General features: G+C 41.8%; 1 protein-coding gene across 5 annotated transcripts in view; it reads left to right on the forward strand.

Annotated features, from left to right (window-relative positions):
* The window catches only part of KLF12 (KLF transcription factor 12), a 259944-nt gene that overhangs the window by 140222 nt on the left and 101676 nt on the right, over nucleotides 1–18046 (forward strand). For all 5 annotated transcript variants that reach the window (XM_076362829.1, XM_076362866.1, XM_076362839.1 and 2 more), the window contains one exon: nucleotides 15362–15905. In XM_076362829.1, the coding sequence (XP_076218944.1) occupies nucleotides 15362–15905 (544 nt within the window). The remainder of the gene's footprint in view (nucleotides 1–15361; nucleotides 15906–18046) is intronic.

Consider the following 18046-nt stretch of genomic DNA (forward strand, 5'->3'; position numbering starts at 1 on the left):
GTCTAAGCTGTAGACTCATTTGGTTTGAAGTTAAACAGATTCCTCAGAAATGCTTAGTGCACTCGAGGAATAGGCCCTTTTATATCAAAGTTCTTGTTACCATGCAATATGATGAAGTACCTCATCTGTCTGTGAAGACCACCTGGGTTTATATTAACTGTGAGTCATTCTATTAAAATCTTGTAATGAGATTATAAACAGTCTTTTCACAGCACTTTTGTTGTGTTAAATGATGTCCATGTTAGCTAGTGGCTTGGACACCTAGTCATACACAAATGCGAACCTGACTTTCCTTTTCTCCTGAATCTCTACACAGCAAAATAAATGGGCATTTAGCCTGATCTGTTCCTGAACTGGAACATCAATAGGGATTTTGGTGCCAGAATTCAAAACTGAGATCTTTAAATCTTCTGTTTGACCGCGAAAATTTGGAGGAATGTAATCTTTTTTTTTTTTAATAATATATTACATTTCTTAGGGCCTACAATCTTGTTTATGTGTATGTGGTCCTTTTAAAATGTAGAGCAGCTCAGTGACGGGTGCATCTAATCAGGACTAGGAAGAGAGGTGATCTATAGATCTCTTGTTGATGATATCTGACCTTGTGGTTGAGATGTTAAAACTTTTACTGCTCTGACTTAGACTCTGCTTTAGATGCCCTGAAACCTTGTATTTTAAAATACAGAAATAGCAGGTAATGTTCCTGCCCTTTTTTACCTAGAGGCATGGGTTACTTAACGACTAACGATGTGGAAGACCTGGGTTCAGTTTGCACTGGTGCCTGAAGAGATTCAAATCCATCTCCTGCACTTGCAAGGAGAGCTCTATTTACGAGGCTTTTTATAGTTTACAAGGTGCAGTTATGAGGCTGTTCTGAGATGGGTTCCTTCTGATGCATCAGGACGAGAGAGAGCGAGAGAGAATATTTTGATCGTAGTTTACTTGCTAGGCAAATTTTCAACAGTGTTGTTCTCAACCAGATTTTTCTCTTCAACTGGATGTGTATTACCAAACAGGTAATTCATGACATCTTGATTCTGTGAGAGAGAGACGATTTTAGCATCAAATTCCTACTGTGTGCTATTTGCAATCTACCCACATGCCACCTTTGGCACGCAGGCCAGAGGTTGCTGACAGCTGTGTTAGAAGAAGGTGGGCTCACACAATCATCTCATATGTTGCTTACAAAATACCCTTCCTTGATTTCATCCAGTGATTATCTAAAATAACATGGGACCAGAACTCAAGACTCCCTCCTCAATGTCGCCTCATTGAGGAATAGTCGTTATTTTCCTGTAAAATGCGAAACAAAGGTTGGTGTGGAACTCGGGTCTCCCAACTGCACCTTCCTTGTTTTCAGGAGGGACTTCAGGGCTGTAGAAGAGGACTGCAGTTCTGGAGTCTGATGGCAGGTGGTGAGGATGCTGGGTGGCTTAGACCAGCACCAGCAGGACAGGCAGTGGGATGTTCTGCTGCTCTGAGAGACCACTTCCCTGCTAGCTAAGATAGGTGCGTTTCTATTCAGTATGATGGGTTTTATTTGTTGGGGATTTTTTTTCCTTATAAAGTTAATGCAAAGTGCTTAAATCTTTCTAGTGTGTAGCTAATGAGGGCATAAGAAACTTTCCTTGTCATAAGAATTTTCCATACCTGCTCATTTTCATAGCTGTTTCAACCTTTCTTTGGAAAACTGGCCTGTTCACAGTTGGAGATGCAAGTGGTAGACCTGTTCTTCGCTGGTGCGGCAGTTGCTGTGAAGTTTGTTGCTTGGGAAGTACACAGAAGCTCTTTGCCATGGCCAGTGTATCTGTAAAGATGAGCATTGTCTGGCAAACTTGCCCCTGTGTAATGGATTGTAAATTATGGACTAGACAAGCTGTTGAAGCAGCAAGGAGAGTATTGCAAAAGGGTGTTATATGCCATCAGAGTGTTTTTCATTTATACTGTTGCTGTTCGTCTAAAATATCTTTTGGCAGGTGAGGGAGGTGTTGGCTTTGTACCAAACCAAGAAGGATAATCTTTACTGTGAGATGAGAATACCATAGGGAGGACATTGAAAGCTGGTCCAGAGGAGGGCCATGAAGATTATCAGAAGAATGGAACACCTCACCTGTGAAGAAAGGCTGAGAGAGTTGTGGTTCAGCCTGGAGAAGAGAAGGCGCCGGGGAGACCTTATTGCAGCCTGTCAGTACTTAAAGGGGTTTTATAAGAAAGACGGAGAAAGACTTTTTACCAAGGCCTGTAGTGACAGGACAAGGGGTAATGATTTTAAACTGAAAGAGGGTAGATTTAGACTAGATATAAGGGAGAAATTCTTTACAGAGGGTGGTGAGACACTGGAACAGGTTGCCCAAAGAAGTGGATGCCCGATCCCTGGAAGTGTTCAAGGCCAGGTTGGATGGGGCTTTGAGCAACCTGATCTAGCGGAAGGTATCCTTGCCCATGGCACAGGGGTTGGACTAGATGATCTTTGAAGGTCCCTTCCAACCCAAACCATTCTGTGATACATTCATGTGTAGATGTGAAGGATATTAGAGGTGAAAATGGAGCAAAAGTGGTGAGTGTACTGACATTCAGAAGGGGGTACCTGAGCTAATCAGAGTAATTACACTGTGACTCTGCCCCAGGTTGCACTGCAGAGGAACCGTGGTCCTATCTGCTCAGGTGTTGCTCTGTGTCAGAAACTGTCTTCTGTATTGCTTGAGTGCAAAAGTCTTGAATTATTGAAGCAAACTTGTGAGACGCCAAGCCCTTTATGAAACAGCTGCGCTTTACAGCTTTTAGTTTTCTTGTGTTAGATTTTCATGGCTGTAACATGCAATTATGTATATAGTAAAGCTAGAGATACTCTTTTTAATTCAGTGGGAAAAAAAACCCTAAACCTAAGTGTGAATTCTCCTGTTTAATTTGTAATATATTAAAGAGTTGTCAATACTAATTAGTGCTGTAAAATAGCTTAAACATAAGACCCACATGTCAACAAGAGTAATAGTGACTGTATCTCAGGAGAAGTAGAAACTTGATTATGTCTACTCAGAGATGTATTTGGTGTGCTCATCTTCATTTGGTTGTGCACGGGTACAATGGTTAGTGGAAAAATAGAACGATTCAATTTCTACTTCTTTTAAAGTTACCTCATGCACCCTTCCTGAAGTAAATTAGCACGAAGGTTTTGCATGTAACTCGAGTCTTCCTTCTGAGTCAGAGCAGCAAAGTAGCACACGTGCAGGGATCAACTCTTACATCTTAAACAGTGGTGCTCCTTGAACAGTAAGTCTTCTGGAAATGCTCAGTAGCTTTGGATCCTTCACATAAGCTTTGGCTGTTGAGTAGGGTGAATCCGTGTGTCTGTGTACGCGTGTAAAATGCAACAATAAATTCTCAGTCAATGGAGACATGGAGTTGAGGACCTTCTTTCTTTGACCATAACAATAATTTTGGTTCAAATGCAGGGAGTGATTTCAAAGATGTGGCAAAATATCAGCTCCATAGCCAGTACCAGGTGTCGTGTCCTGTTGCATCTAATGTGGGTATGTGTAACAGTGCTTACCCTAACATCACTGTTGTGATGTTACACAACATCGTGCAGTGGGCAGTGTGTTTATTTCTGTATTAAAAATGAAATAAAGCATTACAGAACCTTTTTACCAACATGAAGCAAAGCGTGAACTTTTTTTTCCTGCCTCCCATGCTTGCAGGAGGTGCTTGTGTGCATCTTTTGCTGGGGTTTGCGTAGGTAGCAAATAGCACGGCTGCCAGCATCATCACCTTGTGCCCTCTGAGGCGTGCCGGTGTACCCCAGCCACTGCCAGCGCCTCCCCATGAGGGTGCCGGAGCCTGTCCCCCAGCTCCATGCCGTCTTCCGTACTCCAGGAGGTCTCTCATGCCTGGGCATCCGAACTGAGCCCAAATCATTTGGCTTAGTGAAAGAGCCAAGGGTAAACTTTGTACAAAATGTTGTTTTGTTAACAAAGGAAAGGGGTGGGGAGGAGGCAGGGAAAGGGGATTTAGGTCAACCAGTAGCTTTTGGGAACTGATTTCAAATTCACTAGCTTGTTATAATCAGTAAAGAAATAACAAAAAGATGAGAAAATAACCGATGTGTGTTCTTTGACTGTCTAAATATTAAATGGGTCAATGTGCATCATTAATGGTGGTTCATTTTAATATTTACCTCCTCCCTCCCCTTTTTTTTTTAAACAGAAACTCCTAAAGAGCTTGGAAATAAAATAAAACTTTTCATTCTGTTGAAAAATAATTCATGGACCAAAATAAAAAGGTTCTTTTCTCCTTTTCCATTTCTTCCACTTTTTCTCTGGACAAGCAGGAGAAATAGTTTGTGCTTTGTTGCCCCTGTCACCATGGGGAGCATGTAAGAAGTTTCCATTAAATTAAAATGTGTATCTCTTAATGTGACTCAAGAGAATTGTTTTACCTACAGTTTAGCTTCAGGTGTCTGATCTGCTATTTTATATGTATTACTTGTTGTCAAAACCCAACAATTTTGTCTCTAACAGAATTTAATTTTAGGGACTGTCATATATTCCAAAGTTGACGTAGGCTTACAAAATGAAAAGTTATTAAGCTGCTGTTATGAACACCTTCTTTAAAAATTGATGTTTTCTCTGTTTAAAAACAATTAGTCCTCTGGAACAAACTTAGAGAGATGTCATCCATAACTAATAACATGGTGATCATATTAGTTTTGTATTACTCTGTTCTGAGAAAAACAAGTAAATACCCAGTTTCTTTTGCTGTGTAATAAAAATCACTGTGATATTGTTAGCTATTAAAAAAATAATCAGTTTGAGTTCATTTTAGTTCAGTTGCTGAGATATATATTGTTTTTAAGATTAAAGGTATAAAGAAATAAGAATATGAGTGTGTACAATTGTCTGAGATTTCAGATGTGACAGTTTCAAATAATGGGAGTTGTTATAGATACATGCTGCAGGCTTTACTTTAGAGCATGAAAGTTATTGTGAATAATGATAGATATTGTTCTATGCTATTTATATTCAGTACCCTTAAAAATCAGAAAGAATAAAATAATATAAATAGGGCTTCATGGTTAGAATGCATTTAATTTTTTATTGAGTATTATAATGTTTTAGCTCTAATGTTGTAACTCTAAACTTTGATATTGTAGTAGTGGAAAAACTCTTGAGATTCTACCCCTGCGTTTTCCCTTCTGTAAAGTGGACGTAGTCTCTATTATCCCCATCTAAAGGAGATTTCTGAAGACTAATCAGTTTGCAGTTATCAGTAACTGGTTATTATTGCCTTAGGATAAGGACTGAAACAAGGAAGTCTTCACAGTCAGCTCCAGAGTGTTGCGTTAAATGGTCTGTACCTGAGTGTTTGTCTGCTGGTCCGTGTATGGTGTCAATAGGTTGTCCATCTCATAATCCATACCCTATCTTATTTAGCCTTTAACTCTAATTTTTATAATATATATAAAGACTCAGAAAAGGTGCACAGAGAGGGTTAGGTTTTTATTCTTGGTCTTTTCTTCTGTAACAGTAAGTACTGTGACATACCAGGTCAGTGAGTTGAATCAAAATCCATTCCAGAGGCATTAAAAACTAATTTTCCAAGTATACAAATTCATAGTTTATATAAGAGCACATTCACTTTTGGGGGAAAAAGTCAAAAATAGCCATCCCAATCCTCCCTTCCCAAAAGCTGTGTGAAAAAAACATCAGTAAGTCTGAAAGATGAAGCCATCTGCCTTTGGGCAGTGTTAGGAAGAGGACTGTCTGCGCTAACTTTGATCAGACCCTGTAGTGGGCAATTACTGCAATACGCACTTCTCGTCTTCATTTTCTGTGGACGGGTGTTGCGGAGGGACGGTATGTTTCACCAGTGGGTTTCAGGGATATCTGCTGACAGCAGAAGAATGGCGAACCTCAGCGGCTTCGGGTCCTGTGCCAGGCGCTGGCAGGGCGTTTTGCTTTACTTGGCGCAAACCCTTCTATCTGGTCACTCCAAGCTTGACCCATCTCCTCTCTTCCGGGATGGGACGCTCTTCCTCGCATCCAGCCAAGCCCCGCAGCCTTCCCAGCCAACCCCACCACCCAGGGATATGGGCACCATTTCCTTCCCACTCTCATCTTTGTCTCGTAGTCCTCCCAGTTGCATCTGAGGTGACATTAGGTGACCTAATGGCTTGCTTAGGATTTAAAATGCCTAATTTCCTTAATTTGCAGACTCACCTCGCATGACCCCTTGGAGCCCCGGTCTCTTTGCTGATGGTATCCCAGCCTTCCCAGCCAGGACTCACTATCAGTTTCCTCTCTCAGACAGCGCCAGACCCTATCTCTGCGTTTTGTCTGCCTCTGTAGGGCTTTTTTCCAGCAAGTGTTATTCTTCTCCTGCCAAATTTGGCTCTTTTTCCTTCTTTGAGGTCAGCTGATGTCCTCCTCGGTGCTGCCCGGTCCCAGAGGAAGGGCGGTAGTGGGAAGCAGGAGGAGGACTTCAGGGGGTTAGAGGTGAGCTTGTCGTGTCCAGTTTAACAAGCCTGGGGTAGAGCCACCTGCACTCGGAGGATGACAGGTTTTGGCTATACAAATTCAGGCCATGGACCCTCAGTGCCAGCGAACGGTACCAGGCATGTTTGTTTTACTAGGACAGCCAGCCAGTTCTGGGGTAGGTGTCCTGGAAGTCTGTTCAAGGAACAGACGCTGGAAAGTGCTATTTTTAGTAAAAACTTATTTAAACTTTTTCTCTCTGAAGTGAACTTTTTTTCCCTCCCCCCAAACCACTGAAAGGCTTAATTTCAGTCAGACCTAACTATAGTTAGTTCCGCTCAATGTATTTATTTTAGTAAAGAAAAGCATGTCGAAACTGAGATGCAGTCTCAACTGAGAGATCAGAAGAACAAAACGAACTTAAACTTCAGCTTGAAGGACAGTAAACAGAAGAAGGAGGTTCATTTAGGAAAATGAATCCTTCTGGTGGAAGTTAAGATGAACAAAGACAAGTAGAGAGAGACAGAGAGAAACCTGGTTGCGGTGTATGGATAACATACTAGATGTGAGTTTCAAGCATGGCACCTCCACTACCACTCCTGATGTATTTATCAGATAGCTGTAGAATTGTTGAAGTGGTTCGTGGGTATCTTCATACCTCAGAGGACATGCGAGCAAGACTGAGTAATGAGGAATAATTGAAAGGAATTAACTGGCCAGTCTTTTATGTCTTTTTCACACTAGCTGTATTTACCGGGTGCACAGAGTCCTCTTGCAGTATCTGGCACTGCTTGCCCAAGGAGGAATGACTTGGAAGTGCAAGATCAGTCCAAGGCTGGTGGGGACATGGCTGAATTTTGCATGGAGCTGGGCAACAGCTTGCAGGTGGTTAAAAGGTATAAAAGATAGTTTCATGCATTATTTATCATAGCCCTTTTTTGCTAATATATTTATGAATATTCTGTGGTGAAGTGCAAAGTAATAAAATATTTACCAAATCTTTGCATCAAAATTTTAACTTTAGGATCTTCAGCAAACTGTTGCTGCAAATTATTCTTCAGGCTTCCATTGTTTTTAGTGCAAGTTGGTTTGTGTGGAAACATTGAATGTTTCCATGTTAGATAAAAATAAATCTTAGAATATAATTTGAATATTTTGAACTAGAAATGTAAATGCTGCTGAGTACTTTTTTGAAAAAAGTTACTTTCACTAAGCCTTGCTAGTTTGGTGGACCTCTCTATCAGCAAACCTGCTTGGTAGGTACTTGCGGAAAGTTCCTGATGTATTCCATCTTAGGCTAAATAACTAGTCTAGATTGACAAAATGAAATTAATTTATAAATCCCAATGTATGTCTAGTACAACTTTTCTTATTATTTTCTAATGTAAACATCAAGGACTCAAATTTATTAACTCAGGTAATCTCATTTAACTCATAGTACTCTTCGATGCATAGTTTTTGGATAAACTAAATGGAAAGATTCTGATTTAAAATTGGACTAGAGAAAATAAAGAACTAAGTGGAGACCTTATCACTCTCTACAACTACCTGAAAGGAGGTTGTAGCGAGGTGGGTGTCGGTCTCTTCTCCCAAGTAACAAGCGATAGGACAAGCGGAAACAACCTCAAGTTGCATCAGGGGAGGTTTAGATTGGATATTAAGAAAAAATTCTTCACCGAAAGGGTTGTCAAGCATTGGAACAGGCTGCCCAGGGAAGTGGTCGAGTCATCATCCCTGGAGGTATTTAAAAGGCATGTAGATGTGGTGCTTAGGGACATGGTTTAGTGGTGGACTTGGCAGTGCTAGGTTAACAGTTGGACTTGATGATCTTAAAGGTCTTTTCCAACATAAATGATTCTATGATTCTATGAAATTTAAAAGGAGAAGAATTACCCCCAAAACATGAGGGAAAAACTTATGAGGAGAGCTGCTAGGTGGATATGTGAAATTCTTGTTGTCTGGGATTTTATAAACTAACATTTTTTTAAATCCCAAGCATAATTCTGAGTTGGGGGCAATAAGATATTTTTTCATGGTATTTTACCTCCCCTTTAACAATTATTTAGGGATCTGCCATTTGTTCAGAAATTATTCTCAAATCTAAAATGGATTAATACAAGGAATACTAATATATTATCAGTATTCTTTATATGCTTAAGCAAGTAATATTGCAAGCCACTTTTTACAATACTGTTGTTCCACACCTTTGTTACATTTGTTTCTCTCTGAGGAGTTGTGTCATAGTGATGGGCATAAATTAGTTTCTTTCAACAGATTCTTCCTTTGATAGGGCATTCTAGTAACACTGCTCAAATATAAATAATACATCTATGCTGAACAGCTAGTTTTCTGAATGTATTAATGATTTAGGGATTGCGGGGGTAGGTTTTGTTGCTTTTCAAAAAAATCACGGCAGGCCTATGTAGAGTTTGAGATACTGAGAATTTGGCCTCATGGTCAAGAAATGTATCATTTTTACATTTAATGTACCAGATAGTACAGGGGCTGATTAGTTTATTGGGCTGTAGAAGTCTGTAATCACTTGTTGTCCTTCTGTGCCATTGGGGAAACCTTTTGGTAAATGTGTCAGTTTTGGGACAGGAGAGTTAAATGCCAAATAACCTTAATGCTTACTCTGTCTTTGCAAATGTATTATTTAAAAATAAGTCATTTCACACTAGATGTATTTGCATTCATTGTTAAACATGTTTAAAAACTAATGCTGTTTGCATAGAGATCTCCTTTCATTTTGAAGCACATTTCCCCAGTCCTAGTTTGAGCTGTTACTAAAGGTTGCAGCACATGGTACTTTTTTATTGTTGAAGTGGTTGTGGAATAACACTGTAGTGTGACTGTTCAGGAAAAGTTAAAAGATAATTTTTGCAGCCTTGGAGCTTGAATTTTGCTTGTCTGTGTGTGAATGGTTGGCTTGAATTTGGTCTCCCCAGCTCTTAGTTAATTCTGGTTTATTTTGGGGCATCTTCTGTAGGTTCTAGACATTTAGCAACACTTTGCTAACAAAGGCCACCTGTGCCTCATAGCGTGTGCTGAGTTTCTTTTGCCTCTTCAGACTCACAAAGAGAATAGACATTCTATTTTTAGGCCTTGAGGGTTGGAAACATCCACTTTGAAATCAAACATCAAATTACTTCTGCTAGAGCAAGTGGTTTTTGTCATTTTGAACCTAGCATGTGTTTCTTTTACTGTGAAGTGTTAGAAAATCTGTAACCTGCAGAATATTCCTGGTTATTTAGATTTCACCCTCCAAGCATGATGATCAGAGCTGAAAGCTGCTCTAGCTGGGTGCAGTTCTGCACCGCCTGCCCAGAAGACTGCATGCCTGCACTGCCAAACCTTGGTGTTTTGGTGTGTAAGTGGAAACAACATGGTTAAAATTGTGGGTAGCTTTTCAAAAGGAGTATGATTTTTCTCATCTCACTCTCCTTTAACTGTGACAAAACAAAATCATCCTGCCTGAAATTTCTCATGCCAGAGCAGAACAAGGTGGGGCAGCACAATGACAACCAAGAAGGGGGCTTGTATAATTTGACTGAAGAGTTAAACGTTTAGCAATTTATTTTTTAACTTGCTGTCCTCAAAGCCAGCTTATTTTATAAATGCTAAATTTAGTCTGTTCGGTTTCCGTCATCAAGGACAGCTTTTTTGGTATGCTTTCTTACAAATTGTTTGACCTTGGGAGATTGCTGCCAGAAAGGAAGAACACTTTAAAAGCTGACAACTGATTGTTGGAGGTTTGTAAACTCTGTTGTGCGGGAGCAATAAAGCTCCACAGAGGCATAAAGACTCACTGAAGCTTAGTACCATGTGAAGTTGATGAACCGCAAGGCATCAGGATGAGTTGCTGAAAACAAAATGATCTTTGCTTTTTCACTGGTTTTAACCTCAGCTGTGTGGAACCTGTGAGCTCTTCCTGGCTTGGTTATGGATGGGAGACAATGCTGGTACACAGAGGAGATTGCCATGAGTAGAGTAAGAGAGTGGAAACGGGCTGTTGCAAAATTTACCCTAAAGTAAGTTAAGAGGAGGTGGAGTTCAGGGGGCTGGAAGGAAGATGAAGTAGAACTGTGCAGGAAAGGGTGGCCATCCAGCAGATAACACGTTATCGGCCATAACTTCACCATGGTTCACTCAGGATCTTGTGGCTGGTTGTGTGGCTGGCTGGTTGTTTTTCCATAATGGCCAGGGAAACGGGCAGTAAGGAATGCTTTTTTACACAGCCAAAACCAGCTTTGTGAATAGGGAAATCACGTGTTATGTTCCTGGCGGCGTTTATTAATGGCAAGCTAATGCAATGGGGCACTGCAGAGAATGTTGGTGTACAGCTTTAAAGGGCAGGCACAAAAAGCATGAGCCAAGAGCACTGACTAGTAGAGGCTGCAGCTGTCTTAAAAAGCCTTTTCTAGCAGGGAGCCATCCTAACCTGCCTTCCAGTTCTGTTTCAGCCTGGATTTGAGTGGATGGTGAACAGCATAAGGATGTGACGGCAGTGTTGCAGAGAGAGGCATTGCTGAGATTTGCCTCTCAGTCCCAGCTGGAGGCAGGGCTGAAGCTGTCCCTCTCCTTTGTACCAGCGGGCTGGAGCAGTGCGATGAGGGAAGCCGCATGGAGCTGTACCCCCTCATGTTGTATTCCCATGGTCTGGGCTGGCGTCCAAGGCAAGCCCACTGGGTTACAGGGACCTCAGGCTGAACCCTTTCTAACCCACCAAACACTCTGAAAGCTGCCAAACTCTCAACAGAGTTTAGACCCCTAAAACCAAAATGAAGTTTGCAAAACCAACACAGACACTTTTGGGAGCCAGACGGGGAAAACCTGTTTCAGACACCCAAACTAGCAATCAGCTGAGCCCACACCACCACAAGAAGCCTGGTTTACTAGAAGAGGATGGAAAGGCAGGAATAGAGACAGGAGAAAAAACATGCAACCATTTGTTTTTCATCCAGTTGACTTTATGAGCTGACAGAATGGCTGAAGGTATACCTCTGAATATCCCAGCCGTAGTGTTGCGATCGCCTCAATTAGAAAAGATGTGGTTCCGTTAAATAAAACTAATGGCAACACTCAACATCTAGGGAAATGAACAGCTAATGCTTGGTTAATAACGTCCTGGGGAGATACTAGGAAATAGTGTGCTGAGAATTCAGCCATGCCTTTTGGCTTTGTTGCTACTCTTCGTCACGTAGTTCCTAATTCTGCAATAGTCATCATCGTTGGGAAAGGTTTGCAATACCATCTATTTTCAGAAAATAATGATAATTTAATGTTCGAAGTTTTGATTAAAATACAGCTTAAATAGAGTTTTGGCAGCTTAGATAAAATCTGACATCATGGAGAAACATCTATACCACTCGTAGGTCACTGTAAGGGAGCGTGAGTTGTTGGGGTAGATCTCTTTGTTCACTACCACCAGAACAAAATATAACACTTGTTTACAATTTTTATCTTAAGTACGGGATGTACAAACCTGTTTTGATAAGGATCCTACTGTCTTTTGTAATGTCAACTGACATCAGTCACAGCCTGAATTTACCAAAGAAAGGGCGTTCTTAGTCTTAGAGTTTTGGCAAGCAAAGGAGGTCATTGAAGGGCATACCAGTTTTCATCCTGTTTGGAGAAATTCATGAAGGGATTGTAAATATTTCGAGTTTAGTTTCATTACTGAAGACTGAAATAATCATATCAACTGTATTACTGTAGTACATAAAGACTGCATGGCCCCTCCAGCAGCTCTAGACAAGAAGAGGGTACCTACTGAAAGGTAGCTGCAATATAAAGAATGTACAGTACAAAAGTAAATGCAGAAGAGCTATTAAAAGAGAAAGTGATTTGTATGATAGACTGCAGTTACATGATACTTTTTTCCTTTTTTTTAAATTCCCAAAGGACTAGGTGTAATTACTATAGTAAAACAAAGGCCTGTTCTTAGCACAGTCCAGAAAAATCTGTAAGTCATGACCTGTGCTTTGTCTCAAAGACAATTGACTCTACCCATGGAACAAGTACTTTGTGTGGCATCAGCTACATAAGGGTTTGGGGTTCTTCCTTACTCTTCCTGTAAGGGAACTGATGCTCCTTGCTGCAAAGGAAGGTGGGACTTTGGGGCAGACTGTGCTCAGTTTGATGATGGACTGCTTTCGAGGTCCGTGTGGATCCCTTGTGTCCAGTCTTAGAAGTATCCCAGAAGTCAAAAGACTCAGTCTGACGTGCATACGCTGGGTGTATCAAGTCCCCGGTGCCCTCAGAGCACTCCAGGGTGCTCTGAAGAGCAATGGAGGACAGCAACAGCAGGGTAATCCATCCTTCAGCTCACAGAGTAACAAGTTGTGCTGCTGAGGCAGGTGGCATTGGGTCAACCTGAAATCTGCCTCTGGCACCCAGGGGAAGGCTGGAAGTACATCAACATGTAGGATATCCTCCGTGGCACATTTATCTGCCCTGTGGATGGAGCTGGCGATTCGTACTGCTTCTAGATGACCCTTGCCCAGCCATGACACAAGGGGATCACTCATCTCCCTTGCCCATGAGTTGATCCCATTTATCCCCCTTCTCTCAAACATTTTAGATGGAAGATGTTGCCTTTGGCCTTATGAAGATTTGGGCATAGCTTGTGCAGGGTGTCCCTCTCCGCCTTGCCTTCACGCTACCACCAGTCTGTTTAGTTCAGCAGAACCAGTCTGTTTGCCCATTGCGTATATAAGACTTGTCAAGATTTGACAAATGAACTACTTGTGCCATCTATGTTTATGATTTTGTCTTTATCATGGCACTTATGGTATACATATATTGTATATACATATACAATGCAGAATCTCATTACTGACAATAGCCTGGATAAGGTGTTTCAGAGGAAGTTACCAGGAATCATCACTGGGCAATTACAGGCAGTTTTGTCTTCCTGAGGAAGAGGTTTTCGTAACCTTGTCACTCGTAGCTGGTTTTATGCACTTTGAAAAGTGACCTGTTCTTCACTCTGTGTTCTTTTTTAGCAGGAGAACTTCCCATTGTCTTTATAAAGGGATTTTTTCTTTTGTTATTTGTATTACAGCAGAACAGCAGGGTCCAGGGGCCGGATGAATTGGGGTTCCTTTGTTTTAAGTTGATTTGTGTATGAATAGAGGAAGAGACTCACTGTTCCAGAGACGTTCTTGCTTTCAAATGGGGGAAAATGTCAGATCCAAGAACCAGTCTAAATCAGCTGAATAGACGGGATCTACTAGAACATCTCATCCTTCAGCATGCCAGGGATAATATCCACTTAGGCTGTTATTATTACAATTTTTAATATTAGTGTTTCTATTTTCCTTTTGCAATAGAACTCCATTCTGTGATGAAATTTGGCTCTGACTCAAAACCAGGAGGGTTCTCCATGAAAATATTTAACATAGTTGATTATAAAAATCCCAAAGTGAATTCACAGCTTGCTTGATTGTTAGCTTATTTAGAGTAGACGAACTAAAATATTTGTGGCTTAAATATTTCTGACTTAGTATTTTTAGATACTTAGTAAATACTGTAATCTAGAGATCGAGAGAATGCATTTAGAGCTGCTTAGGTACCATAAAAAGATTGCTTGTTAGATCTGTATATGGAAAAATCGCTTTGGGTCAAGTGAGGTTTGAAGTAGCTTGGCAAATGTTTTTTATTGAGGTTGGTTTTCCATACTGCAGCACGTAATGGCGTCTGTGTGCCTGCAGAGAAGCTCTGCTGCAGTGCAGTGCCATGGAGGTACTTAGCTGAGGAGCTGAGAGCTGTGCTTTGTCTTACTACCAGGTTATCAATGGGCATTTCCCTCCTTGCTCTGCCTATTGAAAATTACTTGAAAAAACATTTTTAAAGAGCAGTTATTAATGACGTACTGTCAAAAAGGAAAGATACATCAAATGAGCTTCTCCAGGGATCTATCTTTGGCCTAGCATTACTCAAAAATTCTATTAACCTCTTTGATGATGGAAATAAGGAATAAAACTATAAAAATAGTGGATGGCACCAGTCTAGAATAAATTTAGACCAACCAGCTTTGAAAGAGTTGGTCTAAAACATAAAATTATTTTGCAAAATCAGGAAAATTGTTCTTAATTAGTATGGAAACATAAAAAAAATTAAAATTATAACAACGGGGAAGGCTATCTACTGTACTAATTCAGAATAATGAATCACTGTAGCCATTGCTGCCTGTAACAGAACAACCATACAAATGTGGGGCTCTGTACTGACCTGTAAGTTCATTATCAGTAACCATGTAGAATGCAAAAAGTCAGACATTGAACTGAAGGACGGTGTTTAGCGTAAGGCACTGCCTTCTGAAAAGTGATGCGGACAAACCTAGAAAGATCACTGCAAAGAGCAAATAAGAGTGCTAAGGCTTGTTCTTTTAAAGGTGACATGACAGAGAGAAGAAGCAAGGTCTGCCTAGTCTAGAAAAAGGTAGGCAAGTAGGGGGAAATTACAGTCTTCAAGCATGCAGAAAGTTGTTTGAAAAATGGTAGTGACCAGTTTTTCTTCATGTCTGTTGGAGATGACACAAGAGAGTAATGCTGTAGCTTCAAGTTAGATGTTGGGAGGAAATGTCCTGTGAATATAAATAGTGGCTACCTGTGGAGATACTAAAATTTTTGTCACTGATGACTTTGCGTAGTGCAAAGAAACAGGGTGATTTTGTACAGTTAATCCTGCCACCTTGTAAGAAATGGGAGTAGAACTTGTCTGTGCTTTCTAGCATGATTTGTCCTTTAAAATTATGAGCTGACACAAGAAAAGGAAACAAATCCGGTGGCTTTCATGACCATGTTGTGTGATGTGCATTAGCAATTGGGTGTGCAAGTCATCTTTAGCCACATACGTAACTATGTCCCTTTGTCCTTCCTCAACAGTCTCCAAACGTCCACAATTACCCAGATATGGAAGCTGTACCCTTGTTACTAAACAACATGAAGGCAGACCCCGTGGAGGATTCATTATCTACAGACCATTTCCAAACACAGACTGAACCAGTGGACTTGTCAATAAACAAAGCCAGGTCATCCCCTACAGCAGCTTCATCTTCACCGGTTTCCATGACAGCATCAGCCTCCTCCCCTTCTTCTACTTCTACTTCTTCTTCTTCTAGTCGGCCAGCGTCATCACCCACAGTAATAACATCAGTATCCTCAGCGGCATCTGTACCATCAGTATTAACTCCAGGTCCTCTTGTGGCCTCTGCGTCTGGTGTTGGAGGCCAGCAGTTTTTGCACATTATCCATCCAGTACCACCTTCAAGCCCCATGAACTTGCAGTCTAACAAAATGAGTCACGTGCACCGTATCCCCGTGGTGGTACAGTCGGTACCTGTTGTCTATACAGCTGTGAGATCACCTGGGAATATGAACAACACTATAGTAGTACCACTGTTGGAGGATGGGAGAAGCCACGTCAAAGGTAAGGTGGAACCAGTTTTGTGCATCTGTGTCATCTCTAAAACTGCTCTTATATGAGGAAAACATAACAAAGTTGTAAAGCTGTTAGTTTACAAACTTACAGGGTTGTTTGTTGAAAAGACATTTAACTTACACTATCAGGAGGAACCTTTAAAAAATCTTATCCCAGATGTTCTTCAAACTAAATAAATATTTTTATAAAGATTGAGGTCAGCAGTGGTGCTGGATGCTCAGACAACTTGTGGCAAGTTTTGTCCTGAGAGGAATAAATCCTACCCAGAAGCTGAAGAAATAGGACAACGGAATAATGACAATATATATAAAACATCATAGATGAACATGGAAAACCCACCAGGTGATACAGATTTGGCAAGAGAAGGAATGTCAGAGAGATAGTTTCTACACAAAAAGAAAGCAATCGTTGGGCTGTAGGAACATGCGAAGGAAAGGCTTTTGGACCAAAGAGCGGTAGCATAGAATCATAGAATCACTTAGGTTGGAAAAGACCTTTAAGATCAAGTCCAACCATTAACCTAGCACTGCCAAGTCCACCACTAAACCATGTCCCTAAGCGCCTCATCTACACGTCTTTTAAATACCTCCAGGGATGGGGACTCAACCACTTCCCAGGGCAAGCCTGTTCCAATGCTTGATAACCCTTTCGGTGAAGAAATTTTTCTTAATATCCAATCTAAACCTTCCCTGGTGCAACTTGAAGCCATTTCCTCTTGTCCTATCGCTTGTTATTTGGGAGAAGAGACCAACACCCACCTTGCTACAACCTCCTTTCAGGTAGTTGTAGAGAGCGATAAGGTTTCCCCACAGCCTCCTCTTCTCCAGGCTAAACAACCCCAGTTCCCTCAGCTACTCCTCATAAGAATTGTGCTCTAGACCCCTCACCAGCTTCGTTGCCTTTCTCTGGACACGCTCCAGCACCTCAGTGTTCTTGTAGTGAGAGGCCCAAACCTGAACACAGTATTCGAGGTGTGGCCTCACCAGTGCTGACTACAGGGGGACAATCATTTCCCTAGTCCTGCTGGCCACACTATTTCTGATACAAGCTGGGATGCTATTGGCCTTCTTGGCTGCCTGGGCACACTGCCGGCTCATGTTCAGCCAGCTGTCGACCAACACCCCCAGGTCCTTTTCCGCCAGGCAGCTTTCCAGCCACTCTTCCCCAAGCCTGTAGTGTTGCATGGTGGTGTTGTGACCCAAGTGCAGAACCTGGCACTTGGCCTTGTTGAATCTCATACAGCTGGCCTTGACCCATCGATCCAGCCTGTCCAGATCCCTCCGTAGAGCCTTCCTCTCCTCAAGCAGATCAACACTCCCGCCCACCTTGGTGTCATCTGCAAACTTACTGAGGGTGCACTCGATCCCCTCGTCCAGATGACTGATAAAGATACTAAACAGAACTGTCCCCAATACTGAGCCCTGGGGAACACCACTTGTGACTAGCCGCCAGCTGGATTTAAATTCCATTCACCACAACTCTCTGGGCCCGGCCATCCAGCTGGTCTTTTACTCAGCAAAGAGTACGCTTGTCCAAGCCATGAGCAGCCAGTTTCTCCAGGAGAATGCTCTGGGAAACGGTGTCAAAGGCTTTACTAAAATCTAGGTAGACCACATCCACAGCCTTTCCCTCATCCACTGAGAGTCACCTTGTCATAGAAGGAGATCAGGTTAGTCAAGCAGGACCTGCCTTTCATAAACCCATGCTGACTGGGCCTGATCACCTGGTTGTCCTGTACATGCCATGTGATGGCACTCAAGGTGATCTGCTCCATAACCTTCCCCGGCACCGAGGTCAGGCTGACAGGCCTGTAGTTCCCTGGATTCTCCTTCCAGCCCTTCTTGTAGATGGGCATCACGTTTGCTAACCTCCAGTCAACTGGGACCTCCCCAGTTAGCCAGGACTGCTGATAAGTGATGGAAAGTGGCTTGTTCTGCCAGCTCCCTCAGTACCCTTGGGTGGATCCCATCTGGCCCCATAGACTTGTGTGTGTCTAAGTGGTGTAGCAGGTCGCTAACCATTTCACCTTGTATTATGGGGGCTTCATTCTGCTCACCATCCCTGTCTTCCAGCTCAGGGGGCTGGTACCTGGAGTACAATTGACCTTACTATTAAAGACTGAGGCAATG

Source organism: Aptenodytes patagonicus, chromosome 1, assembly GCF_965638725.1.
Source record: "Aptenodytes patagonicus chromosome 1, bAptPat1.pri.cur, whole genome shotgun sequence".
In the NCBI taxonomy this organism is placed as follows: domain Eukaryota; kingdom Metazoa; phylum Chordata; class Aves; order Sphenisciformes; family Spheniscidae; genus Aptenodytes; species Aptenodytes patagonicus.